The sequence below is a fragment of the Hypanus sabinus genome, chromosome 29, assembly GCF_030144855.1.
Source record: "Hypanus sabinus isolate sHypSab1 chromosome 29, sHypSab1.hap1, whole genome shotgun sequence".
Lineage (NCBI taxonomy): Eukaryota > Metazoa > Chordata > Chondrichthyes > Myliobatiformes > Dasyatidae > Hypanus > Hypanus sabinus.
Window position 1 is genome coordinate 21,773,361 of NC_082734.1, and position 27,929 is coordinate 21,801,289.

Sequence of the window (27,929 nt, forward strand, 5' to 3'; positions counted from 1 at the left end):
CGAAAACCCCTCCCCCAAGTTCCCAGCATCACAAGACACAATGACATTCCCCATTGATTAACAAATGAATACAATTACCATATCAGCCATTCTAAAGTGAAACAACGGCTAGAGAAACACTTATCCGACAAAGAAACATTCCTACTTGTAACAAACCAAAGAGGCCATTTTGAGTAACATACCCAGGACATTGTACAATACTATTAAAAGATTACTATAAATCGCACATTGTGGCGGAGACGTAACGTAAAGATTTTTACTCCTCATGTATGTGTACGTAAATAATAATATCAATTCAATTCAAACACTCCTAAGGTTAGACATAGGGTAAAGCTTCCTCTACACCGTTCCATCAAACACCCCTGGGGTCAGACACAAGAGTGAATCTCCCTTCATGACATCCCATCACACACTCCTAGGGACAGACACAATACAGAGATGTTTTGATTGAGCTAGGAGAAATCAAGGAAAATAACTGGATAAAGTTTTCCAGATGCATTGGAGGAAGTGTGAAGGGTCTCTTGAACATCTCAGGTTGTTTCAGTGCAGAGGCTTCAGTTGGAGTTTTTCCGCCAGTTTGGACTGTGTTTGTTGGTGGCTGCTGAATGCATAGATTCTTGTTGCAGTGGTTTGATTGGAAAGTAGGGAGCGAATCACCACTGATCCCCTGCTAACATCAGGACAACACTCCTTCCTCCTGCCTCGTTGTATTCCTGACTGGTGTGAGTGCAGGAACATTTTGGAAATTTCATCCTTTTCCTGTCCGGCTGGCAATTCTTCAAGACCGACGGAGCCTTTCCTGACATTGGAATTTCTGGTGCCATCTGGCGAATCGAAGGGTGCTGGTGCTGAGGCCTAGCATACTTCTGACATGAAGCTCACCACAGCTAGTCTCCATGTGAATGGCAGCAGAGGCTCTCTCTGCAAGTTTAACAGCCTTTCAGTCCTTAGGGACGGGAGATAAGCAGTTTCCCAGAAGATGAGTCCACTTGACTCCTGCAGTGGCAGACAGAGACCCCTCAGCTCACTCTCGAGAGGGTGGCAATCTTACCGGCCCTGACTTTCCAACCAGAAATTGTAAAAGTCCAGGATATCGTTCCCGGCTGTCTGCAACATTTTGCCATGTACCGGATGGCGTACTGATGCATGACATTAACTTGTGTGTGCCCCCCGGGCATGGAGGGTTGCAGACACCACTGTTCCATCAGGTGTCCACCTTGCTGAGCTTCAGCGACTGCGGGAGTGCATCATCCTCGGGGGAGATTTCAACTGTACTCTCGAGGAGGACCACTCTGGTCTCCAGCGTGACCCAGCATAAGCAAAGTTAAAGCAGCTAGTAGGCTCTTGTGACTTACTGAACCTCATCTCTGACTCCAGTGCCTTCTTGTGAAGATCTTGGCAAGGAGGTTCCACACTGATTGCCTCGATATCTCTCCTGCTTATCAGCATCCTCCATTCGGCCAGACCCGTTCTCAGACCACCACCTCCTGTGGATCCAGTACGCTTCTCTGCACTCACATTTTAATAACTGGCTGCTGGAGGACAGCTGATTCTGGGATTCATTTGAAGTGTTTTGGGCCACTTGATGGGAGAGATGAAGGATTTCTGCTCCGAGGGTTTGGTGGGATGTACATCCGGTTTCTATGTCAAGAGTACACTAGAGAGGTGATAAGAGGCGGGGCTCTGAGATCAAGCAACTTGAATGAGAGAATTATTCAAAGAATCCCATCATAGTTTAGCCATTGGGCATCCACAGCAAATATTGAAAGGCCTCGAGAGAATGGACTTGGAGAGGATGTTTGAGATGAGAAGGAATTACTTTAGCCGGAGGGTAGTGACCCTGTGAAATTCAGGGAGCACAGATCCAGCCTCACTTGTAAATGAAAGGCTCCATCCTAGTGAACCTCCACTGCACCCTCTATTGAGGTGCCCTGTCTGCCCCTACTATTCCAATCCCACTTCATTTGCCACACTTCACCACGCTCTAGGAGTAATCGTACAACTCTAAGTTCCCAAGTTTGCACACCACCCGCCTGTCGTGGTCTAACCATGTAGACGTCACCAACACCTCCACTTCCTCAGGAGGTTAAGGAAATTTGCTGAAAACCTGTCGACCCTCACCGGATCCATCTCAGGTTGGTGTGCTCTGCCCTTGACTGCAAGAAGTTGCGGACACCACTCGGCATATCACGGAAGCCAGCCTCCCCTCCGTGGACTCGGTCTACATTTCCCGCTGCCTCAGGGAAGTCCCCATCCTACCCAGGCATTCCCTCTTCTCCCCCCTCTCATTGGGCAGAAGGTACAAAAGCTGATACAGAAGTCCATTGTACAGTGCACCAGTACGATAAGATGGGATTCATGACCTCATAGTCTACCTTGCCATGGCCTTTGCACCTCATTGTCCGTCTGCACTGTACTTTCTCTGTAACTGCAACACATTATTCTGTGACAATTTTCCCTTGTACTCTCGATGTTACGATGTAGTGAAATGACACGTACACAAAACTGATTCTTTTCCCTTTGGCTTACAACTATAAGCCGATTTACCAACTAACCCGCCAAATCGAGTGCAAATTTGACAATGGTTATATCTGTGTGAAGTGCTCCCGGTACCAGTCACCAGGAAACCTCCAAATAACATTAAATGCCCAATCGCCTGTGTGTTGCCAGCATACACCATTTGTTGCTTGTACACCATCCTGGCTCAGGTACTGTCACATTACCAGTCCAGCCAGCTTGACAAGTCCCACCACTTCAGCTTGACAACAGCTTATGCAGACATAGAGGCATAGGGAACTAATCCCTCTCAAGCAGTTTTGCCTCATGCCATCACACACCACCATGAAACCCCACCCCACTGAAAACACTGTGGGTGAGAGTGTGCTGTGGTTTCACTTGCCCTGAATCCATCTCGCTCCCTTCCAGCCAACCCATGCGTGGATTCTCTCTCTATACATCTGTCTCTGTGTGTGTTGGGGTGGTGTGTGCGTGTGTCCACCCCCCCCCCCAGCTCCTGTTGTCCCTCCTCTTCTCCCTGTGGCGAGTTTTCTGCAGCCCCCTGCTCCAGCTGCTTTTTTGCCGGCCCAGTCCACCTCCATCTTCTCCCCCTCCCTCCGGCCTAAATGACAGCAGCCTCTTCAATGACTGGGAGGACAGCATCTTCGGGAATGATTTCTTTGAGCGACACCACAATACTGCTCAGCCCAAGGTGCTCTTCCCGTCTCACTCCGAGGACCTCGGATTCAGTTTTCTGTCTGGCAGGTCAGTGTGCAGACAGCTGAAATCTGTGTCGGATGGCGTAGAGGGAGCTTCACCTTGTTTCTGACCCTGGGAGTGTGTGATGGGACCTTGTGGAGGGAGCTTCACCTTGTATCTGACCCTGAGTGTGTGTTATGGAACCGTGTGGAGGGAGCTTCACCTTGTATCTGACCCTGGGACTGTGTGATGGGACAGTGTGGAGGGAGCTTCACCTTGTATCTGACCCTGGGAGTGTGTGATGGGACCTTGTGGAGGGAGCTTCACCTTGTATCTGACCCTGAGTGTGTGTTATGGAACCGTGTGGAGGGAGCTTCACCTTGTTTCTGACCCTGGGAGTGTGTGATGGGACTGTGTGGAGGGAGCTTCACCTTGTTTCTGACCCTGGGAGTGTGTGATGGGACAGTGTGGAGGGAGCTTCACCTTGTTTCTGACCCTGGGAGTGTGTGATGGAACCGTGTGGAGGGAGCTTCACCTTGTTTCTGACCCTGGGAGTGTGTGATGGGACCGTGTGGAGGGAGCTTCACCTTGTATCTGACCCCGGGAGTGTGTGATGGGACCGTGTGGAGGGAGCTTCACCTTGTATCTGACCCTGAGTGTGTGTTATGGAACCGTGTGGAGGGAGCTTCACCTTGTATCTGACCCTGGGAGTGTGTGATGGGACAGTGTGGAGGGAGCTTCACCTTGTATCTGACCCCGGGAGTGTGTGATGGGACCGTGTGGAGGAAGCTTTACCTTGTATCTGACCCTGGGTGTGTGTGATGGGACAGTGTGGAGGGAGCTTCACTCTGTGTCTGACCCTGGGAGTGTGTGATGGGACTCTGTGGAGGGATCTTCACCTTGTATCTGATCCTGGGAGTGTGTGATGGGACAGTGTGGAGGGAGCTTCACCTTGTATCTGACCCCGGGAGTGTGTGATGGGACCGTGTGGAGGGAGCTTCACCTTGTTTTTGACTGTGGGAGTGTGTGATGGGACAGTGTGGAGGGAGCTTCACCTTGTATCTGACCCCGGGAGTGTGCGATGGGACCGTGTGAAAGGAGCTTCACCTTGTTTTTGACCGTGGGAGTGTGTGATGGGACAGTGTGGAGGGAGCTTCACCTTGTATCTGACCCCGGGAGTGTGCGATGGGACCGTGTGGAAGGAGCTTCACCTTGTATCTGACCCTGAGTGTGTGTGATGGGACAGTGTGGAGGAAGTTTCAATCTTGTTTCTGACCCTGGGAGTGTGTGATGGGACCGTGTGGAGGGAGCTTCACCTTGTATCTGACCCCGGGAGTGTGCGATGGGACCGTGTGGAAGGAGCTTCACCTTGTATCTGACCCTGAGTGTGTGTGATGGGACAGTGTGGAGGAAGTTTCAATCTTGTTTCTGACCCTGGGAGTGTGTGATGGGACAGTGTGGAGGGAGCTTCACCTTGTATCTGACCCTGGGAGTGTGTGATGGGACTCTGTGGAGGGATCTTCACCTTGTATCTGATCCTGGGAGTGTGTGATGGGACCGTGTGGAGGGAGCTTCACCTTGTTTTTGACTGTGGGAGTGTGTGATGGGACAGTGTGGAGGGAGCTTCACCTTGTATCTGACCCCGGGAGTGTGCGATGGGACCGTGTGAAAGGAGCTTCACCTTGTTTTTGACCGTGGGAGTGTGTGATGGGACAGTGTGGAGGGAGCTTCACCTTGTATCTGACCCCGGGAGTGTGCGATGGGACCGTGTGGAAGGAGCTTCACCTTGTATCTGACCCTGAGTGTGTGTGATGGGACAGTGTGGAGGAAGTTTCAATCTTGTTTCTGATCCTGGGAGTGTGTGATGGGATGAGACACTTGAATTTTGTCATTGTAATTTGTCCTCTCTCAACAGCGTCACCAAACCCTCATTAGGGAGCACATCAACCCCATGAAACCTGACTGCTGAACATTCCAGTATCCGAAGGTGTGCCATATTCAGCATGGTTATATTTCAGGAACTACAGGCTGGGATGTGGTGTTTATATATAGAATAACAAATCCCCAGGAGAAGATTACAGGCTAGGATCTAATCCAGACATTTAGGGTGTTTATACATAGAATAACAAATCTCCAGGAGAGGGTTACTGGCTGAGATCTAATCCAGACATTTGGGGTGTTTATATATAGAATAATAAATCCCCCAGGAGAGGGTTACAGGCTAAGATCTAATCACGATGTTCGGGGTGTTTATATATAGAATAACTGACCCTGGAATAGATTACAGGCTGAGATCTAATCCAGACATTTCTATACAGTAAAGAATAACAGATCCTCAGGAGAGGGTTACAGGCTGGGATCTAATCCAGGTGTTTGGGGGTTTGTATATATAATAACAGGTCCTGGGAGTGGGTTTATATAAAGAGTAACTGGTTCTGGGTGTGGGTTAGAGGCTGGGATCTAATCCAGGGGTTTATCTATCAGGTTGTCTGAGGTATTGTGACTGTTTCTGGTCTCTGCTCTCTCCACCCATTCCTATACCCCCCTCATCATCTGCAGGACACCCAATCGAGCCAGCCCCAACCTCAGCTGTATTGGAGGGGACTCACCCCTCCCTTTTGCCGAGGAGGACAGGATGGGCCCCCCTTCTGGCCGGCCAGCCTTGGAGCCCCGCAACCTACTCAGCCTCTTTGAATCGGCCGAGCGTGACTGAGTGTGTTACTGTTGGGGAGGTGAGGGTTATTTTATAGGGATGTGTGGATGAATCCTTTTCTGGTGGTATTGGGTAGGGGCAGGGGAGTATCATTCCTGAGGAGCTGGGAAGGTGGTGAAGACTGTGGCACCATTCTGCAGTGGGTGGGGATGTAACACTGCTGCAGCGCTGGTGGCAGGGAGGGGAGAGTGGGGTGGGGGTAACCATTCCTTAGTGGGGGGAGGGCTCAGGCTGTACTTTTGCCAGTTTAATGGGTGGAGTGGTGGGCAGAGGTGGCTTTTACCATTGCAAGGCAAGAGAGTGGAGTGTACTGTGTGGCCAACCTTGGTTCTGATGTAGATCCCCTTTCCCCCTCCCCACTCACCCCATCTTTCCCCTCCCAACCCACTCGGAGTTCACTGATGATTAGATCCGGGTATTGTAGCTTCAGGATCGGAACTGGTTACATTCTGCGCACCGCCGCTGTGTACATATTAAAATATTGGAGTTTTTGTGTATGTTTCCTTGAAATAAACAGCTTGTTCTTTGGCTGATTGGTTGTGTGGTTAATTATCCAGGCAGGGTTCTGTCCACATGTCCCAACTGTACACTGTGACAGTCGGGGCAAGTACCTCCTCACGAGTGATGATGTCCCTCCTCTGGACTGTCATTGTCCTGTGTACAGTGAAACATTTTGTCCACATGCCATTCATACAGATCATTTCACCACATCAGTACAGTGAGGAACCACAAGGGAAAACAATAACAGAATGCAGAGAAAGATATAACAAAGAAAGTGCAGGCAGGCAATAACCTGCGAGGACCACGTCAAGGTAGATTGTGAGGTCCAGAGTCCATCTTATCTTACAAGAGGCCTATTCCAGAGTCTAATAACAGTGGGGTAAAACTGTCCTTGAGCCTAACGGGACATGGCTTTTGAACCTTCTGCCCAATGGGAGAGGGGTGAAGAGGGAATACTCAGGATGTGTGGAGTCTTTGATCAGTCTGGTGGCTATACTGCTGCAGCAGGAAGTGTAGACAGTGTCTGGGAGGGGGAGGGGGGGGCTGGTTCCCATGATGTGTTGAGCTGTGTCCACAACTCTCTGCAGTTTCTTGTGGGCTTGGGCAGAGCAGCCGTTTTGTCAGTGTGTGTACGTGCGCGCGCGTGCAATTTCTCTCTGTATGCAGGGTGACATCCCACTGCATATACGTGCATACTTGGGGATGATTTCCCACTGTATACATCTGCCTTTCCATGTGTGGGGGGGGGGGGGAAGAGATTCTCCCTGTATATCTGTGTATGGGGGGAGGAATATATCTGTGCGTGTGTATGTATATATCTGTCTGTATGGTTGAATTGTCCCTGTGAATTCTATCTCTCTCTTCTCAAGGTGTGTTTAATTCCTTCTGTGTATTATCTGTATCTCCTCAGCTCTTTGGAGGGGGCGTTATTTCTCTTCTGCTGCTATGGTCATTTAATTCTCATTTAATCTCTTCATTCTTGTAAAAGAGGTTCTCTGTACATGTCGGTGTATGATGCACAGGAATCTGATTTATCTCTGTATATATCTGTATTGCTCACTGCTGTATTTGGGGGGGGGGGGTTAATTCTCTGTGACTGCAATGGGCATATAATTCTCAGTGCACATGCTTCTCCCTACCTGATACAGGGGGTTTAACTCTCTGTCCATACCTGTCTGTCTCTGATGTGGCAGTTTAATTCTCTCTATGTCTCTCTCTCTCTCTCTCTGGTGGGGAGGTAAGGTTTGATTTTATGTGTATGTATCTACCCCTCACCACAATGGGGTCTTATTCTCCCTGCATAAGTCTCTCCCTCTTTCTGATGCAGAGAGTGGTGTTTTAATTTTTTTTTGTATGCCTCTGCCATAGGGGTTAATTTGCTCTATAAATCTCTTTCTGCTATTTTGGGGCGGGGGGGGGGGGGTGCTCCAGCCTATCTCTGCTATGGACGGTTTAATTCTGCGTGTATATAGTGTCTATTTCTGCTGAGGAGGCTGTAATTGGCTCTGTATATATCAGCCTCTCTGCAATGAGGGGAGTGTTTAAATTCTCTTAAATATTAATATCAGTCTCTCTCTGCTGTAATGGGGGAATCTAATCTGTAGATATCAGAATCTCACTGGCATCATGGGTTAATTATTATTGTACATGACTCCTTCCGATATGCGAAATTTAATTCTCCCTAAATGTAGCTCATGCTCTGTAATGGGGGGGGGGTTAATTATATATATCTCTCTGCTGTGTCAGGTGTGTTTAATTCTATCTGAATATACCCACTGTATTTCTCACTGTCTGGGGTTAGTTCTCTGAATGACTCTCTCCCTAATACGAGATTTATATACAGATCTCTCTCTGCAATGGGGGAATTTACCCTTTTGTATTGAACACTCTCCCTGATTTGGGGGTTAACTCTGTACAACTATCTCTCCGCAATTGGGGATTTAAATCTGTTGATATTTGCTTTCTTTTTCCATAGGAGGCAGGTTGGTTTACTTCTCTCTGCATAGATCAGCCTCTCTCTGCTGTATGATGATTAATGCTCTGTATATGGCCCCTCTGTTATGGGTGATATTAATCTCTCTATAAACATGTCTGTCTCTGCTAAAAGGGTGGTGGTGGGGGAGCTACTAATTTCTCTGTATGTATGTTTCAACCAGTGTAGGGGGTTTAATTCTGTGTAGTGCCTCCCTCTTTATTGGGGGTGGGAGGAATCATTCTCTGTATATCTGTCTCTTCGCACATGAGGGGGGTGAAGTAAGTGTGTGTGTGTGTGTGTGTGTGTGTGTGTGTGTGTGTTAGAGTGAATTCTATGACTTCTTTATGTATATCTCTGTGTACTGAGGGTGAATTCTCTCTTTATATATGGGGGGCAAGGGGTGAATTCTATCTGTATATATCTGTCAAGTGTTTAGGAGTGAATTCTCTCTGTAAATGTGGGTGAATTCTCTCCGCCTACAACTGTCTCTCTCCCTCTACAATGGGAGTCTAATTCTGTCTGTATATATCTGTATTTTTCCATTATTGGCGTGGGTGCATTTAATTTTCTCCATATATCTGTCTCTCTCTGCTTTGAGAATATAATTCTCACTGTGTATATATATCTGTCACGAGCTACTATGGGGAGATGAATTCTAACTGTGCATCTCTCTTTTTGTGCTATGGGAGAATTTAATTGGCTGTACATGTCTACCTCTCTATTGCGGGGGTCAATTTTCACTCTGTATATACAACACTCCCTGTAATAAGTTTAATGTGCTCTGTTATATTCATTTCCTTTTCTCTGCCACATAGGGAGGATGAATTCTATCTCTACATGGGTGGAGATACATCTCTTCCAAAGAAGGTGTAAGGTGCTCCTTCCCTCCTGCAGGTCACCCTTGGGCAAGGTGTAGCACATGCTTAGCCTCCCCACCAATCAGGGTCACATGAAACCATGGGAGCAGGTGGCAGACGGTCATATGAGCAGCTGATGCACATCACAAGTCCTGGTGATGTTTCTGTCAACGCCCGAGGCAGTCAATCTCTGAAGAGTATCGTTAATGGTTCATCTTTTAAAGACACTACCCAGAAGAAGTCAATAGAAAATTTTGCCAAGAACAATCCTGATCTTAAGATAGGACTACAATGGCACACGTCATACAACATGGCACATGATGATATATCTATTTCTCACTGCTATTTTCTGTTAATTCTCACAGAATATCTTTCTCTGAAACAGAAGATTTAATTATCTCTTTCTCTCTCTCTCTGCAATGGGGGGGGGGGGAAGGAGGAGGATGTTAATTCTGTACATAACTGTCTCTCCATACAACAGGTAGCACAGTGGCTAGCACAATGGGTTCAATTCCTGCTGCTGTCTGTAAGGAGTTTACAGGTTCTCCCTGTGACTGCGTGGGTTTCCTCCAGGTGCTTTAGTTTCCCCCCCACAGTCCAAAGACATTCTGGTTGGTGGGCTAATTGGGCATTGTAAATTGTCCTGTGATTTCGCTAGGATTAAATCAGGGGTTGCTGGGCAACACGATTCGAAGGGCCAGCTACACATTGCATCTCAACAAATAATCAAGAATGTATCAACCTCTGCTTTAAACATACCCAAATACTTGGCCTCCACAGATTTACCACCCTCTGGCTAAAGAAAATCCTCAACTCTGGACATCTCTCTGTGGCCTCTAGTTCTAGACTTCCCCATTATAGGAAACATCCTCTCCACAACCACTCTGTCTATGCCTTTCAATATTTGAAAGGTTTCAATCCGATTCCCCCCTCATTCTTCTAAACTGAATACAAGCCCAGAGCCAGCAAACATATTTAACCTTTTCATTCCCAGAATAGCACTCATGAAACTCCCCTGCATCTTCTCAAATGCCAGCACACCTTTTCTTCAATAAAGGGTCCAAAACTGCTCGTAATACTCCAAGTGCAGTCTGACCACTGCCTTATAAATCGTCAGAATCACATCATTACTCTTGTATTCTAGTCCTCTTGAAATGAATACTAACATTGCATTTGCTTTCCTTATCACTGACTTAACATCCAAGTTATCCTTTAGAGAATCATGCACAAGGACTCCCAAGTCCGCTTGCACCTCCAATTATTGAATTTTCTCCCCATTTAGAAAACAGTCTATGCCTTTCTACCAAAGTGCATGACCAGACACTTCCCTACACAATATTCCACCTGCCACTTCTTTGCCCAGTCTAAGACCTTCTGCAGACTCCCTGCTTTCTCAACACTACCTGCTCCACCACCTATCTTTATATTGTTTGCAAACTTGCCCACAAAGCCATCAATTCCATCATCCAAATTGTTGACATATAACCTGAGAAGTGTCCCAACACACATCTGCAGAACAGATCTTGTCACTGGCAGTCAACCAGAAAAGGCTCCCTTTATTCCCACTCTTTAGTCTCCTGCCAGCCAATCCTCTAACCATGCTAGTATTTTTCTCCTATAACACCATGGGTTCTCATCTTGTTAGGCAGTCTAACATGCAGCACCTTGTCAAAAGCCTTCTGGAAATCTCAGTAAACAACATCCACTGACTCTCCTTTGTCTATCTTGTCTGTTATTTCCTCAAAGAATTCCAACAAATTTGTCAGGCAAGATTCCCCCTGAAGGAAACCATGCTGACTTTGGTCTAATTTATCATGTGCCTCCAAGTACCCGAAAACCTCATAATAATGGACTCCAACATGTTTCCAATCACTGAAGTCAAGGTAACTGGCCTATAATTTCCTTTCTTCTGCCTCCCTCCCTTGAATGTGGAGGTCTCTTTCTGTATGGGAGAGTGAAGGTAGTGAGTGAGTGAGTGTGTGTTTGAGAGAGAGTAAGAGAGAATTTTTCTCTGTAACACTCTCTCTGCTGCATGGGGGACAGGGGTTCTATCTACCTCTGCTATGGGGTTTCTATATATGTTTCTCTGAATTAGGGGTTTTAAGTTCCCATATATGCAAGGGGGTGTTTTTTAATTTTATGTTTTGTATATATTATATTTTATATTTAATTTTGTATACAAGTATTGATCTTTTCTATGGAGTGATTTAATTTTATATATATATTTCTGCCTGTTATGGGGGCTTAATGCCCTCTGCCAATCTCTGTTTCCCTTTACCTTCAGAGTTGCATGGGTTTAATTCTATGGGTCTCCCTCTGCTACATGAGGTTTAATCATCTTCATTTATCTCCCATGTTATGGGGGCATGTCTGTCACTGCTACGTGGGGCAGGGTTTGATCTTAATGCTTCCTGTATACATCAGTCTGAGAACGTGTGGGTGAATGAATTCTCTGTAGGAGTAAGTTTCTCTTTTCTATGGCTGGCCTTAATTCCGTTTATTTATCAGTCTCTCTCTGGCGTGTGCGGATTTAATTCTTACTACCTACATACCTGTTACTACCTGTTACAGGGTATTTACTTCTCTCCTATCTGTGTGTGCTGTGAAGGGTTTAATTCTCTCTATATACATTTCTCTATGCTATAAGACCATTTATTTCTCTCTGTACATACATCTGTCTGTCTCTGTTATAGGAACATCTATTTCCCTCTCTCTGTTATGGAGGTGTTTACTTCTCTCTGTATGGATTTGTTAGTGGGCTTAATTTTCTTTGTATTTCTGCCTCTGCGTTTAATTATCCCCGTGCATATCAGTTTCTGGCGCTGATGTAAAGCCGAGGGGACATTTAACTGTCTACTTCCCCTCCCTCTAGTACCACTGTCCCCTCCCGACCAGTGTCCGAACCCCAGCCCGGTGTTGCGGCCTAACCGGCCCACTGTGTCCCAAGATCGGGGTCAGGGCCGAAACGGCCTAAGACCCCCACCTGCTTCAAGTGATGGCCTTACCCCCACACCATCTCCGCGCCCACGTCTCACCATCCGCAATCCCCACCCGGCCGTCTACCCCGGCCACCCTCCCTCACTTACCATGTCGCCGCAGCCCCGGGCAGCCTTGCACCACGTGACCCGCCGGCTCGGTCCTCCGCTATCCCACAATGCCGGCGTGGTGACCGCCCGTCCCACGTGACAAGGCAGGTCTGCTGTGAGGAGGCGGGGCTGTTCTAATCAGTATGTGACCGTCAAATTGGGAAGGCCATCCGTCGGTCCTCCACTAGCCCAAAGTGCCAAGCGCATTGACCATGTGATTTTTCCATCTCCCGTCAGCGTCACGATAATGCCATATTGGTACAGGAACTCCCGCACTTCAGAGCCGCCCGCAGAAATTATGCCCCATGTTGGTGAGGGCGGCGGCCACGTTGGTAAAGGAACTTCAGCCCATCCGTGCCGCTTGCCGAAATTATGCCCCATACTGGGAAGGTCAAAGGTGAGACGATCAGGCGGGAAACGCTAGTGGACGTTGAGAAGGGAAAGTTGGAGGGAGTTGTAAAGTGGTCGGTGACCGGCTTAATGAACAGGTAACACGCACTTACTGGTGGCCTGGAAGGTGAGGGGAGGGGATGGGGGCGTGGGCATGAGGGAAACAATACGGGAGAATGGGGTCGGGTAAAGGGAGGGGATGGGGGCGTGGGCATGAGGGAAACAATACGGGAGAATGGGGTCGGGTAAAGGGAGGGGATGGGGGCGTGGGTATGAGGGAAACAATATGGGAGAATGGGGTCGGGTAAAGGGAGGGGATGGGGGCGTGGGCATGAGGGAAACAATACGGGAGAATGGGGTCGGGTAAAGGGAGGGGATGGGGGCGTGGGCATGAGGGAAACAATACGGGAGAATGGGGTCGGGTAAAGGGAGGGGATGGGGGCGTGGGTATGAGGGAAACAATATGGGAGAATGGGGTCGGGTAAAGGGAGGGGATGGGGGCGTGGGCATGACGGAAACAATACGGGAGAATGGGGTCGGGGAAAGGGAGGGGATGGGGGCGTGGGCATGAGGGAAACAATATGGGAGAATGGGGTCGGGGAAAGGGAGGGGATGGGGGCGTGGGCATGAGGGAAACAATATGGGAGAATGGGGTCGGGTAAAGGGAGGGGATGGGGGTGTGGGCATGAGGGAAACAATACGGGAGAATGGGGTCGGGGAAAGGGAGGGGATGGGGGCGTGGGCATGAGGGAAACAATACGGGAGAATGGGGTCGGGGAAAGGGAGGGGATGGGGGCGTGGGCATGAGGGAAACAATACGGGAGAATGGGGTCGGGGAAAGGGAGGGGATGGGGGCGTGGGCATGAGGGAAACAATACGGGAGAATGGGGTCGGGGAAAGGGAGGGGATGGGGGCGTGGGCATGAGGGAAACAATACGGGAGAATGGGGTCGGGGAAAGGGAGGGGATGGGGGCGTGGGCATGAGGGAAACAATATGGGAGAATGGGGTCGGGGAAAGGGAGGGGATGGGGGCGTGGGCATGAGGGAAACAATACGGGAGAATGGGGTCGGGTAAAGGGAGGGGATGGGGGCGTGGGCATGAGGGAAACAATACGGGAAAATGGGGTAGGGAATAGAATGGAGGAGACTGGTTGTGAGGGGAAGTAGGGAGTGAGAAGGATAGAGCAGGGTCGAGGCAGAGAGGGAATGTTGAGGGGGAGCGACGAGTTAGGGAGAAGCGTGGTTGTGGAGTGGCATGCAGGTGGGGAGTGGAAGGTATGGTAGGAATGCATGGTAAATGGAGAATGAAGGAAGAGAGGAGGATATGGAGGGGAGGGGTAGATTGAAGTTAGGGAGAGAGAGGGATTATTAAGGGAGGATTGGTAATGTCTCTCTCTGTCTGGACCTCTTGCCTGCTCGCCTTTAGTCTGACCCGCTCCCCCTCTCCCCCCACGCTCGTCTGCTCTCTGTTGCTCTGACACTGTCTCACTCTCTCTTTCTTCCCTCTCTCTCGGTAGAAGATACGCCAGCACGGGAAGGACGTGACTCAAGAGGGGCTGACCCCATGGGGGAGTCCCCACTGGCCCGCACCCCCCTCCCTGTTCCTGCTTTCTTCCAGCAGGCTCAGGAGCCCCACTTCTCGAAGAAGAAGGGCCGGGGGGAAGGTTTGGCAGCGGGAGAAAGACCCACCCCCCGGCCCCCTGTCTGGGGCGGGCTGCCCCTCACACGGGTCTTCCCCAACAGAGCGAGGAGTTGGACCCGGACAAGGCCCAGAAGCGTCTCAGCCTCATTACCCCTCAACAAGGGGAGCTACGATGGCAGCAAGGACCTGCCCTACTTCGAGCAGTGTTTCCAGAGGATCAGTCAGCTGGGGCGTGGTTCCTTTGGGGATGTTTTTAAGGTGGGTTACATCCCTTCCCTTCTCTCCACCTTCCCACCTCCCTCCAAACTCCTCCACTCCTCGATCCAGCCTCCCCTCTCCCCCTCCCCTTTGCCCATTGCTCCTTCGCCGACCCAAACCCTCATCCCTCGCCATACTTCTCCCTCACAACCTTACCCCTGCCCTTCCCCCATATCCACGCTGTTGTGTTTTGTAACTCCAACACACAAAAAAATCGAAAGAGTAATGCCTGTACTCGTTTTATTTTTACTTTTCGTGAGGTGAGCACAGATGATGTGGTGGCGTAATGGCGTATGCCATTCACGTACTTTTACATATAACTCATAATGAATTAGTTAAGCACAAAAAAAATCTTAAGTAATATTAAGATTACTCCTTATTACCTTATTGCTCAAATATTAAATAGACAGCAGTCTTCCCTGCTTGGCTATCAACTCGCAACTCAATGGAGAATGTCTATATAATACAGCTACTACATAGACATCCACAGCATAGTAAACTTTAAGTTGTCCCATTCAGGTCTAAAGAGTTAATTGCTATGGAGTGTTTCTTCCTCTTGTGAGCTAATGGCTTTCCTGACAGAGAGGGTAACTGCTCAGTAGGGAAGGCTTGTTGCTGTGAAACAATCTCAGGTTCTGTGGCCTCCTGTGTGGTGGTGTTGTAGGAGTTGAGTCTAGGACTACAAGAAGAGGTTCTGACAGGTCCAGACACCTTTCTTCTCTAACAATTGATTGCTCTCCTCAACTGATCCAACATGTTGTCTCCAGATGACATCAGACGTTAACTCTACTGTGTATAGGAAAGTGGTCCACTTCTGCCCTTAATCTTTCCAAGTATTGTATTTGGATACAACACGGTCTTTTAAGAGACATGGAGCTTAGAAAAATAGAGGGCTATGTGGTAGGGAAATTCTAGGCAGGTTCTAGAGTAGGTTACATAGTTGGCACTACATTGTGGCCCGAAGGGCCTGTAATGTGCTGTAGATTTTTATGTTTACTCACGTTTGATCCTCTCTGTAGTCCCTCGACAGGACTGTTAGTCCTGAGATTGGGTTTGAGGAGATCCAAGAATGAGCACAAGGAACCCCCAGAAATATCATAACTGGTGAGTTGTTGGTTCTACATTACAATATGTAAAGGGAAAATTGGTGAGCTTCTGATTCAGTGTAAGCATAGTCTGTTCTGACAATGCTCGCAGTGCATTGTTTAGACTCTAAACCATGGGTGCACAAAACCCTCAGTGAATGGTAGGGGTCCATGGCATAAAAAAGGTTGGGAACGCCTGCTCTAGACAAACCTATCCACCAAGCCATTTGTAACTGGGTGGTATGGTGCAAATGTCTTATTCCATTTGTTTTCAGGAGTTGTTAGTTTCTGCAGCACCAGTACTTGAGAAGACGGTATGTGAGGCTGTAGTGGAGGATGTTGGGAACACTTTTGGCCACTCTGTATCTGCATCCACTGCTACCAAGAAGTTTATGCTCATGAATGGCCTAGCAAAATCCACATGAATCCTCTGCCAGAGCAATGCAGACTCATCCCAAGGATGTAGTGGTGCTGTTCTTGGCATCTTGAGCAGTTCATGGCAAGCTGTTTGATCTGCTGATTTATCTATCCCAGGCCACCAGAGGAAGTTTAGAGCCAACATTCAACACTTTAACTCTCAGCTCAGATGTTATGACAGCTCTCAACCCCACCTAAGGCAGCCCCCACAGCACAGAATGCTGGATGGATTCGACGTTTCAGGCCGACTGTACTCTTTTCCATAGATGCAACCTGGCCTACTGAGTTCCTCAAGCATTTTGTGTGATTGCTCAGATTTCCAGCATCTGCAGTTTCTGATAAGACAGCCCCCATTAAGGGCAAGTTTATCCCAGCGCTGGCAAAAACGGAACTGGAATTTCTGTTGCATGCTCTAACCATTTTGGGTGACAGTGCAGACCTGACTCAGTGTGGGGTCTTTAATGGTTTCCCTTTGGATCTTCTCTTCTGTAATAGGGAGACTTTATTTGCATTAGGGAGAATGCGTCAAGAGGAGTACCTTCTTTTGTAAATTTTTCAGGTATTTCCTTTTTTCAAGAGTAAACAGGGCAAACCTTCAGCACTTCCATGGTTAGTCATCCTCCTGAATTCAATCTTATTATTCCGTCCTCCAAAAAACTGAGCCAGTCTCTTGCATTCATGCTGCTGCTGTTCGTGGAACATATTTCTAGGGATTGAAAATGGACACGGGAGGTTGATGATCAGTAATAAGGGTAAGCTGTCTCCCATACAATCACTGGTTGAAACCTTCTATGCCCCAAACCAGACTCGAGGCCTCTCTGTCAACCTATGCGTAATTTTCCTCTGCGGTGGTCAAGGAATGTGATGCAAAGTCTATGGGGCATTCACTTCTGTCACTCATAACCTGTGGCATGACTGCACTGATACCGCAAGGCACAGTCACAGGCAAGTTTCACTGGACGATGTAGATCATGATGTGTCTGAGGTCACCATTTCCTTTACGTTTTTGAAAGACACTTCACACCGATTTGTCCGCTGCCATTTCTTCTTGATCTGCAGTAATGAGTTCAAGGGGGTAGAGCATAGTCACCAAATTTGCCAGGAACCTGTTACAGTAATTGACAAATCCTAAAATGGACTGCAACCCTAACACATCCTTTGGCCTCAGGGAATCCACCACTGTTTGAATTTTGTCAGCACACTTGTGTAATCATTGTGTGTCCATGGTGTTACCACAGTAAGTGATGCTTGGTTTAAAGAATTCACACTTGCTGTGTTATGCTCTGAGCCCATAATCCTCTAACCTTTTAACACTGTCTTGAGAACTTGGAGATGTCCATCCGATTCCAATAATCCTTACTAGTAATGATGTCATCCAGATAACACTGAGTGCCTGGGCACCTGGTCCATGGCTGTCTGCCAGAGTGCAGATGCAGGTGCTACTCCAAAAATAAGCCTATTGTAATGATAAAACCCTTGTGACAGTTTATGGTGAGAAACACCTTGGACTCTTCTATCTGTAGATAGGCCTCAACTAAATCAATTTTGAAGGGTTTCGCTCCAGAGGTTTGCAAATACATCCTCTATTGTGGGCAGAGGGTATTGATCTACTTTCAGTACAGGGTTGATCATGATCTTTAAATCACCACAGATGCTGACAAACCTGTCGTCTTTGGCTAATAGGACCACTTGCATTGCCCATGGGCTACAGTCAACCTTAGAAAGAAATTCCTTCAGCCTCCATGTAATCACTTTCACTTTCTATCACCGATGGTATCATGAACCCCATAAGCATTTTCATTTGACACTATTTTACCCTCGAATGGCTTGGATTTTCTAGGTCATCCTCAAACTCTGCTGTGGCATCATCCAAAACTTTTTCGATTTGCTTTCAGTTGACTCAATTGCAGGGGATGTGCCATGCAAATTCTGGATAGATCACCAATCAAGTTTTTGTTGGCTTAGAATGCTGGCCCTCCTGTTTTTACCACATACAAATCCAATCTGGCTTGTTGGTTGGTATATTTCAGTGTTACGAATGTCATTCTCACAGCAGTTATCTCCAGTATAAATTCTTAGTTGGATATCTGCAGGCTTCAGTGATTTTGTGGAATGAGTGAAACAGCTGAGTAAACGTCCAATTCCATTTTAATTAATTTACCGTTCACTTTTGATGTAAGCCATATTGCTCCTCTATTGTTAGTTTTCACATTGTAAATCTCAAGGCTGCTACCTTACATCAACGGCATGCAGCTTAGTGATCTTTTTGAAGCTGCAACTTTTTACCTTTCTTTCTTCTCTGTGCAGTCCATTGATTTTTGCCTGACCAACATGCTCTTTGCACGTGTCCTGCTTTGTTACATGTTCTGCAAGTTTTACCTTAAATCTGCATTTATTTGGTGTACGTAAGCCCCTTCCACAATGGTAACACAAATTTATTTGGCTAGGCTGGTTTCAGTTCAGATGTTGCAATTTTGTTCACTTTCACTTCCATTCCTGACTGAAATTCAATTGTGTTTCTACCTGTTGTTTCCATTGATATAGCAATTTCAACTGGTCTTTTAAATGTGAGTTGGGCTTCAGTTAGGACCCATTTTTGAATGCTTTCTTGTAAGTTTCCACAAACTAAACAGTCTATCATTTAGTCCATTGCTCCCACTGCTTCCCTGAAATGCCCCCTCCCGCTGCATCAATGCCCACTTTCCCCCACCTTGCCCTCTCTCTCTTTCCCCCTTCCTGCAACTTCCACCCTCAACTCTATCAGAGTCCATGTCAAGTTTATTGGCTCACATGCAAATTTCAGGTGACACTCCAAATCTCCTCAAGCTATAATGAAATATAGCCACTGTCTTCCTTTCTTTTTTTGCTGCATCGATATGTTGGAACCAGGTTAGGTCTTCAAAAATGTTGACACCCTGAAACTTGAAACTGCTCACTCTCTCCACTTCTGATCCCTCTATAAGAATTAGTGTGTGTTCCCTTTCTGAAGTCCAGAATCAGCTTTTTAGTTTTACTGATGTTGAGTGCAAGGTTGTTGCTGCAACCCCACTTAACTATGTTATATCTTGCTGCTGTATGCCCTCTGGTCACCATTCTGCCAACAAAGGTTGTAACATCAGCAAATTTATAGATGGCTTTTGACCTGTGCTTAGCCTCACAGTCATGGTTGTAGAGGGAGTAGAGCAGTGGGCTAAGCACATATCCCTTCATCTCTGTTTAAAGGGATGTTCTTCAGTTCTAAGGCTGTGCCCTCGCTTCTATGCTCCCCCACTATTGGAAATACACACTCTATCAAGGGTTTTCAATATTTGATATGTTTTGATGACATTCCACCCCGCCCCCCCCCCCCCCCCCACCATTCTTCTAAACTCCAGAGAGTATGTTCAAAGTGTTACCAGGATCATTCCCATGATGCTCCCCTAGACCCTTCTGAATGCCAGCTCATTCTTTCTTAAATGTGCTCACAACGGGTCACAATACTCCAAGTGTGGCCTAATCAATGCCTCATAAAGCCTCAGCATTACACCCTTTCTTTTATATTTTAGTCCTCTTGAAATTTCCCTGCCTTGTTACTGACTCAACCTGCAAGTTACTCTATAGGGAATCCTGCAGTTCGTACCTCAATTTTCTGAATTCGCTCCCCCATTTAGAAAGAAGTTTGCCTTCACTTTTACCAAATTGCATGACCATACATTTCCCTACACTGTATTCCATCTGCTGTTTCTTTGCCCATTCGCCCTGTCTGTCCAAGTCCTTCTGGAGATTCCCTGCTTCCTCAACGCGACCTGCCCTTCCAGCTAATCCCACGAGGTCACAGCAAGAGCGTTTAAACTCTGCCCAGGCAGCACTGGAGGTAGGGATCAAACCCGTGTGTGGAGGCCAGAGGCAGTGGCTCTTCGCACTGTGCTACAAAGTGAACAGTTATTGGCAGGATAGGGCACGAAGTGAGTGAGCTGGGAACGTGATAGTAAATAGTCTTTCCCTTCCTGTCTGTCCCTCCCTTCTGACCCCACGAACCCCTCTTCCCATCTACCAGGTACGAAGCAGGGAGAATGGCCGCCTGTACGCGGTGAAGCGCTCGCGCCGGCCATTCCGGGGTGAGCGAGACCGCCGGCGGTGCCTCGCCGAGGCCCGTCGCCATGAAGGACTGGGCCCCCACCCCAACCTGCTGACCTTCGTGCGTGCTTGGGAGGAGCGGGGCCAGCTCTATATCCAGACTGAGTTGTGCGAGGGGGGCAGCCTGCAGGGGCAGCTGGTGGGGGCCCTACCCGAGACCCGTGTCTGGGAGGTGCTCTCCGACCTGCTCTGTGGCCTGGGCCACCTCCACCGGCGCGGCCTGGCACACCTCGACGTCAAGCCTGCCAATGTCCTGCTCGGGGCAGGGGGCATCTGCAAACTGGGCGACTTCGGCCTGGTTTTGCCGGTGGAGCGGGACGGAGAAAGGGCCAAGGACGAGGATGAGGAGGAGGCACAGGAGGGAGACCCACGGTACATGGCGCCTGAGCTGCTGGATGGGGTCTACGGCACAGCGGCCGATGTCTTCAGGTAAGGTGGGGCGTTCTTCACCACTTCCCCTTCCCCCCCCCCCCATCAACCCCACATCCCTCCCCTTCCCTTCCTCTCTACTGTAATCCCTGCTCCCCCAACACACAGCTTGTTTCCCCACCTATCCTGTCCAGTCTCTTCCCATCCCAGGACATGCTACCCCTCCCACCATCCTTAACTCCTCCCCCTTTCTCTGGGGCCGGACCAGGCATCAGACCACTCCCTACCTCTGAGATCGGGCATTCTCTCTCCCCCTGTCCAGAATTGGCATTGCACACCTGGTTTCCCCCAGTACTGGGTAGCCGGCACGTTATCCCTCTCTGGGACAGGATGAACTCTCTGACTGTCTGTCTGTCTCTCTCTCTCTCTCTCTCTCCCTTCGCAGCCTGGGAATGTCGATCCTAGACATCAGCAGTAACCTGGAGCTCCCTCGGAGTGGGGAGGGATGGCAGAGACTGCGGCGAGGATACCTGCCCCCAGAGTTTGTGTCTGGTAAGCTGAGGACAGAGGGTCAGGGATGTCCCACGTCCGGGCAGGGTACAGACAGCCTTCCTGCATCCAGGCAGGGGATGGAGGGGAGTGGACGGAAGTATCGCGCTGGGGTAGACAGGATGGTGGAAGTCTGACACCCCATATTTGGGACAGAGACCCTGCGCCGGTGCAGAGGAGGGAGGCTGCGGACTTCCTGGACAGACAGCACGGACTCCACCCTATGGTCGAGGACTGGAACAAGAGTAACTCTTTCCTTGTTGCTCTCCCTCCCCAGGTCTCTCCCCTGCACTGCGGGACTTGCTGCGGTTGATGCTGGAGCCGGACCCCCGGCAGCGACCCACGGTGGAGGAGCTGCTGTCGCTGCCCGCCCTACGCAGGGTCCGGCGGTGGAGGCACCTCCGGCTGGTGATGCTGTCAGGCTTGGAGCGAGCACTGGTCCTGTGGCAGGTTAGTGTGTACCCTGGCCCACCCCCCGCGCTCCATTGCCATCCCTTTCCCTGCTGCTCCTCCCTCCCCTTCCCCTACCTACCAACTCCATCATAGACACCAATCACCTACACTCTCCTCCCTAATTTTATCACTATTCCCTCTCTGTCTCTCCCTCCTTTGTCCTGTCACCCTCTCTTCCTAATCCCTTGTCAGTCTCCCTTCCTCATTTAACACTCCTTTCCTGTTTAGTCCCTGCCCTTGCTCTGCCAGATTCCTCGCGTGTTTGTTGTAGACTAGCTTCAAGAGACATTCATAGAGATTTTTCAAAGAGCTCAGCAAAAGTATATTCCAGTTAAAAGTAGTGGATATGGCCCAGTCCATCCACAGGTAAAGCCCTCCCCACCGTCACAGGAACGCAGCTTCCATCATAGGGTTCCCCATCACCCCGGTCATACTCTCTTCCCGCTGATGACTTCAGGACACGCACCACCAGGTTCAGGAACAGTTACTACCCCTCAACCATCAGTCTCTTGATCCAAAGGGGATAACTTAACTTGCCCCATCACTGAACTGTTCCCGCAACCAATGGACTAATTTTCAAGGACTCTTCATGTCAAGTTCTTAATATTTATTTATTAACATTATTATTTCTTATTTATTTTTGTAATTGTACAGTATGTTGTCCTTTGCACCCTGTTTGTCCGCTCATTTGGTGCAGTTTTTCATTGAATCTATTATGGGTATTAGATTTATTGGATATGCCCTCAAGTAAGTAAATCTCAGGGTTGTATATAGTGATATGTACTTTGATAATAAGTTTACTTTAAACTTTGAAGGTGTTATGGGTAAAGCAAAGACAGCTTAGGGTAACCAAGGAAAGGAAGAAGGCATCAAACATACGGTTAGTTTTGATAGCTTCCTTTATTTCCTTCATAAGGTTAGTGAGTAGTGACGCAACTTTAAAAATACAAAGAATTGTTAAACAAGCAATAAAGAAAAGAAAGATTATTGAAAGTAATCAAGCATGAAATATAAAAATAGATATGTTTTTATACTAATTGTTATGTGTCGTGTGATGTGGGCAGAGGTCTGTCAGACAGGATGCAATGTTGGTAAATGCGAGGTCATCTGCCTTGGAAGGAGAAATAGAAGATCAGATTATTATTGAAATAGTGAAAGATTGCAGCATGCTGTCATACAGAAGGACCTGGGAGTGTTTGTGCATGAATAGCAAAATATTAGTTTGTAGTTGCAACAGGTTATCAAGGAAATAAATGGAATTTGGCCTTCATGGCCAGAGGAACTGAATTGAAGAGCAGGAAGGTTACACTACAACTCTACAGGGTACTGATGAAGCTGTACTGCAGTACTGCGTGTAGTTTTGGTCTCTGTACTTGAAGAAAGGTATACTGGCTTTGGAGGCGGTGTAGAGGAGGTTCACCAGGTTGATTCCAGAGATGAGGGGGTTACCTAGGACTATACTCACTAGAATTCAGAATGAGAGGGTGTCTCATAAAATTATGAAAGGGACAAATAAAATAGAGTCAGGAAAGTTGTTTCCACTGGTAGGTGAGACTAGAACTAGGGGACAAAACTTCATGATTCAGGGGGATAGATTTATGACATGATGAGAAACTGCTTTTCCCAAAGACGATTGAACCTGTGGCGTTCTCTGTCCAGGGAAGCAGTAAACCACAAGGCATACAGTATTGTGCAAAAGTCTTGGGGTACTGTCCAAGCAGAATTAGGCCATTCAGCCCATCACTTCTGTTCTGCCATTCCAACATGGCTGAGTTATTATCTTGCTCTACCCCATTTTCCTGCTTTCTCCTCATAACCTTTGATGCCCTGATTAATCCAGAACCTATCAACTTCTGCCTTAAGTATACCCAGTCACTTGGCCTGAGGTCTGTGGCAATAAGTTCTACAGATTCACCACTCTCTGGCTAAAGAAAGTTTTCCACATCTTTCTAAATTGACACCTTTCTACTCTGGGGCTGTGCCCTCTAGCCCTAGACTCTGCCACCGTAGGAAACATCCCCTCCACATCTACTCACTCTAGGCCTTTCAATATTCGATAGGTTTCAATGAGATTCTCCCTTCATTCTAGACTCCAGTGAGTTCAAGCCCAGAGCCACAAACACTCCTCACACGTTAATGCTTTCATTCCTGGGATAATTCTTGTGGGCTCTGGGATCATTCCTCTGGACCCTCTCCAAAGCCAGCACATCTTTTCTTAGATAAGGGACTCAAAACTGCTCACACTACTCTGAGTAAAGTCTGACTGATGCCTTATAAAGCCTCAGCATTACATCCTTGCCTTTGTATTATGGTCCTCTCAAAAAGAATGCTAACATTTTATTTGCCTTCCTTACCACCAGCTCAACCTGCAAGTTAACCTTTATGGAATTATGCATGAGGACTTCCACATGCCTTTGCACTTCTGATTTTGAATTTTCTCCCCATTTGGAAAATACTCCATGCCTTTATTCCTTCTACCAAAGTGTAATGACTATTGCCACAAAGCCATCAATTTCTTTGTCCAAATTATTGATATGTAATGTGAAAAGAAGCAGTCCCAGCATGGACCCCCACGCAACATCATTAGTCACCAGCAGCCAACCAGAAAAGGCTCCTTTTATTCCCATTCTTAACTTCCTGCCAATCAGCCAATCTATGCTAGTATCTTTCCTGTAACACCATCTTGCTAAGCAGCTTCATATATGACACCTTGTCAAAGCCTTCTGACAATCCAAATAAACAACATCCACTGACTCTCCTTTATCCATCCTTCTTGTTATTTCCTCAAAGAATTCCAACAGCTTTGTCAGGCAAGATTTCCCCCAAAGTAAACCATGCTGACTTTGGCCTCTTTTATCATGTGCCTCCAAGTACCCCGAAACCTCATCCTTAAACATCTTCCCACCACTGAAATCAGACTAACTGGCCAACAATTTCCTTTCTTCTACCTTCTTGTGGTAGACTGGAGTGACATTTGTAATTTTCCAGTCTTCTGGAATCATTCCAGAATCTAGTAATTCTTGAAAGATCATTTACTAATGCCTCCACAATCTCTTCAGCCACCTCTAACAGAATCCTGGCGTTTAGGGGCTGCCTCGTTAAATAGTTTTAACCAACAGATAGCAGGGAATGAAGGGTTATGGGGGAAAAGCAAGTAGGTAGATCTGAGTCTAGAATCAGAATTGGTCTATGGCCTGATCAGCCATGATCTAACTGAAAAACAGAGCAGGCTTGATAGGTCGAATGGCCACCGCTGCTGCTGTTTCTTATGATCGTATCTGAAGATGTTACTGATAATGTGACTTCTCTCTCTCTTCCCCCCCCCACCCTACCCAACTGCCAATGCTTCTGTCTCTCGCTCTGTGTGTCTGTTCCTACCTCACTGTGTGTCTGTCTCTCTCTCTCTATCTGCCCCTCTCTCTTTCTCACTGTGTGTGTGTGTGTGTCCACCCCCCCCAGTTCCTGCTGTCCCTCCTCTTCTCCCTGTGGCGAGTTTTCTGCAGCCCCCTGCTCCAGCTGCTTTTCCGCCGGCCCAGTCCACCTCCATCTTCTCCCCCTCCCTCCGGCCTAAATGACAGCAGCCTCTTCAGTGACTGGGAGGACAGCATCTTCGGGGATGATTTCTTTGAGCGACACCACAGTACTGCTCAGCCCAAGGTGCTCTTCCCGTCTCACTCCGAGGACCTCGATTCCAATGAATTCAGTTTTCTGTCTGGCAGGTCAGTGTGTAGAGAGCTGAAATCTGTGTCGGGTGGTGTAGAGGGAGATTCACTACGTATCTAACCCTTGGAACATGTAATGGGACAGTGCAGAGGAAACTTCACCCTGTTTCTGACCCTGGGAGTGTGTGATGGGACCGTTGAGGGAGCTTCACCTTGTATCTGACCCTGGGAGTGTGTGATGGGACCATGTGGAGGGGACTTCACTCTGTTTCTGACCCTGGGTATGTGTGATGGGACAGTGCGGAGGGAGCTTCACTGTTTCTGACCCTGGGTATGTGTGATGGGACCGTGTGGAGGGAGCTTCACCTTGTGTCTGACCCTGGGTGTGTGTGATGGGACTGTGTGGAGGGAGCTTCACCTTGTGTCTGATCCTGGGAGTGTGTGATGGGATGAGACACTTGAATTTTGTCATTAGTAATTTGTCCTCTCTCAACAGCGTCACCAAACCCTCATTAGGGAGCACATCAACCCCACGAAACCTGACTGCTGAACATTCCAGTATCCGAAGGTGTGCCATATTCAGCATGGTTATATTTCAGGAACTACAGGCTTGGGATGTGGTGTTTATATATAGAATAACAAATCTCCAGGAGAGGGTTACTGGCTGAGATCTAATCCAGACATTTAGGGTGTTTATATATAGAATAATAAATCTCCAGGAGAGGGTTACAGGCTGAGATCTAATCATGATGTTCGGGGTGTTTATATATAGAATAACTGACCCTGGAATAGATTACAGGCTGACATCTAATCCAGACGTTTCTATACAGTAAAGAATAACAGATCCTCAGGAGAGGGTTACAGGCTGAGATCTAATCCAGACGTTTCTATACAGTAAAGAATAACAAATCTCTAGGAGAGGGTTACTGGCTGAGATCTAATAACTGATCCCAGGAAATGGTTACAGGCTGGTATCTAATCCAGGTGTTTGGGTATATGTATATAGAATAACAGGTCCTGGGAGTGGGTTTATATAAAGAGTAACAGACCCTGGGTGTGGGAACGAGGCTGGGATCTAATCCAGGGGTTTGTTTATAGAATAACAGGTCCTGGAAGTGGGTTTATATAAAGAGTAACAGACCCTGGGTGTGGGAACGAGGCTGGGATCTAATCCAGGGGTTTGTTTATAGAATAACAGGTCCTGGGAGTGGGTTTATATAAAGAGTAACTGGTTCTGGGTGTGGGAACGAGGCTGGGATCTAATCCAGGGGTTTGTTTATAGAATAACAGGTCCTGGGAGTGGGTTTATATAAAGAGTAACTGGTTCTGGGTGTGGGTTAGAGGCTGGGATCTAATCCAGGGGTTTAGGGGGTTTATCTATCAGGTTGTCTGAGGTATTGTGACTGTTTCTGGTCTCTGCTCTCTCCACCCATTCCTATACCCCCCTCATCATCTGCAGGACACCCAATCGAGCCAGCCCCAACCTCAGCCGTATTGGAGGGGACTCACCCCTCCCTTTTGCCGAGGAGGACAGGATGGGCCCCCCTTCTGGCCGGCCAGCCTTGGAGCCCCGCAACCTACTCAGCCTCTTTGAATCGGCCGAGTGTGACTGAGTGTGTTACTGTTGGGGAGGTGAGGGTTATTTTATAGGGATGTGTGGATGAATCCTTTTCTGGTGGTATTGGGTAGGGGCAGGGGAGTATCATTCCTGAGGAGCTGGGAAGGTGGTGAAGACTGTGGCACCATTCTGCAGTGGGTGGGGATGTAACACTGCTGCAGCGCTGGTGGCAGGGAGGGGAGAGTGAGGTGGGGGTAACCATTCCTTAGTGGGGGGAGGGCTCAGGCTGTACTTTTGCCAGTTTAATGGGTGGAGTGGTGGGCAGAGGTGGCTTTTACCATTGCAAGGCAAGAGAGTGGAGTGTACTGTGTGGCCAACCCTGGTTCTGATGTAGATCCCCTTTCCCCCTCCCCACTCCCTCCATCTTTCCCCTCCCAACCCACTCGGAGTTCACTGATGACTAGATCCGGGTATTGTAGTTTCAGGATCGGAAATGGTTACATTCTGCGCACCGCCGCTGTGTAAATATTAAAATATTGGAGTTTTTGTGTATGTTTCCTTGAAATAAACAGCTTGTTCTTTGGCTGATTGGTTGTGTGGTTAATTATCCAGGCAGGGTTCTGTCCACATGTCCCAACTGTACACTGTGACAGTCGGGGCAAGTACCTCCTCACGAGTGATGATGTCCCTCCTCTGGACTGTCATTGTCCTGTGTACAGTGAAACATTTTGTCCACATGCCATTCATACAGATCATTTCACCACATCAGTACAGTGAGGTCACACAAGGGAAAACAATAACAGAATGCAGAGAAAGATATAACAAAGAAAGTGCAGGCAGGCAATAACCTGCGAGGACCACGTCAAGGTAGATTGTGAGGTCCAGAATCCATCTTATCTTGCAAGAGGGATCTCACCACCCTCCCTACTCCCCTTCACACTTTCACATCTTCTGCCCAATGGGAGAGGGGAGAAAAGAATATCCGGGGTGGGTGAGGTCTTTGATCGAGCTAGCTGCTTTCTCAAAGCAGTGAGGTGTAAACAAGAGTCCACAGAGTTTCAGGGGGTGGGAACCAGAGTGCCAGAATGGTGGAGATAGATGTT

General features: G+C 48.0%; 2 protein-coding genes across 2 annotated transcripts in view; one reads left to right on the forward strand and one right to left on the reverse strand.

The window, feature by feature from the left end:
- The window catches only part of elob (elongin B), a 37,529-nt gene extending 25,069 nt beyond the window's left edge, over positions 1-12,460 (reverse strand). Inside the window, exon 1 of the mRNA XM_059953933.1 lies at positions 12,328-12,460. Coding sequence (XP_059809916.1) covers positions 12,328-12,330 — 3 coding nt within the window. The 5' untranslated portion in view covers positions 12,331-12,460. The remainder of the gene's footprint in view (positions 1-12,327) is intronic.
- Positions 12,461-12,602: 142 nt separating this feature from the next.
- pkmyt1 (protein kinase, membrane associated tyrosine/threonine 1) lies at positions 12,603-27,409 on the forward strand. Its single transcript, XM_059953920.1, has 8 exons — positions 12,603-12,815; positions 14,235-14,617; positions 20,156-20,664; positions 21,050-21,156; positions 21,431-21,603; positions 25,066-25,325; positions 25,765-25,836; positions 26,728-27,409. Exons 2-8 carry the CDS (start codon positions 14,282-14,284, stop codon positions 26,879-26,881), a joined length of 1,611 nt encoding a protein of 536 aa, XP_059809903.1. The 5' UTR covers positions 12,603-12,815; positions 14,235-14,281; the 3' UTR covers positions 26,882-27,409.
- Positions 27,410-27,929: the final 520 nt, after the last annotated feature.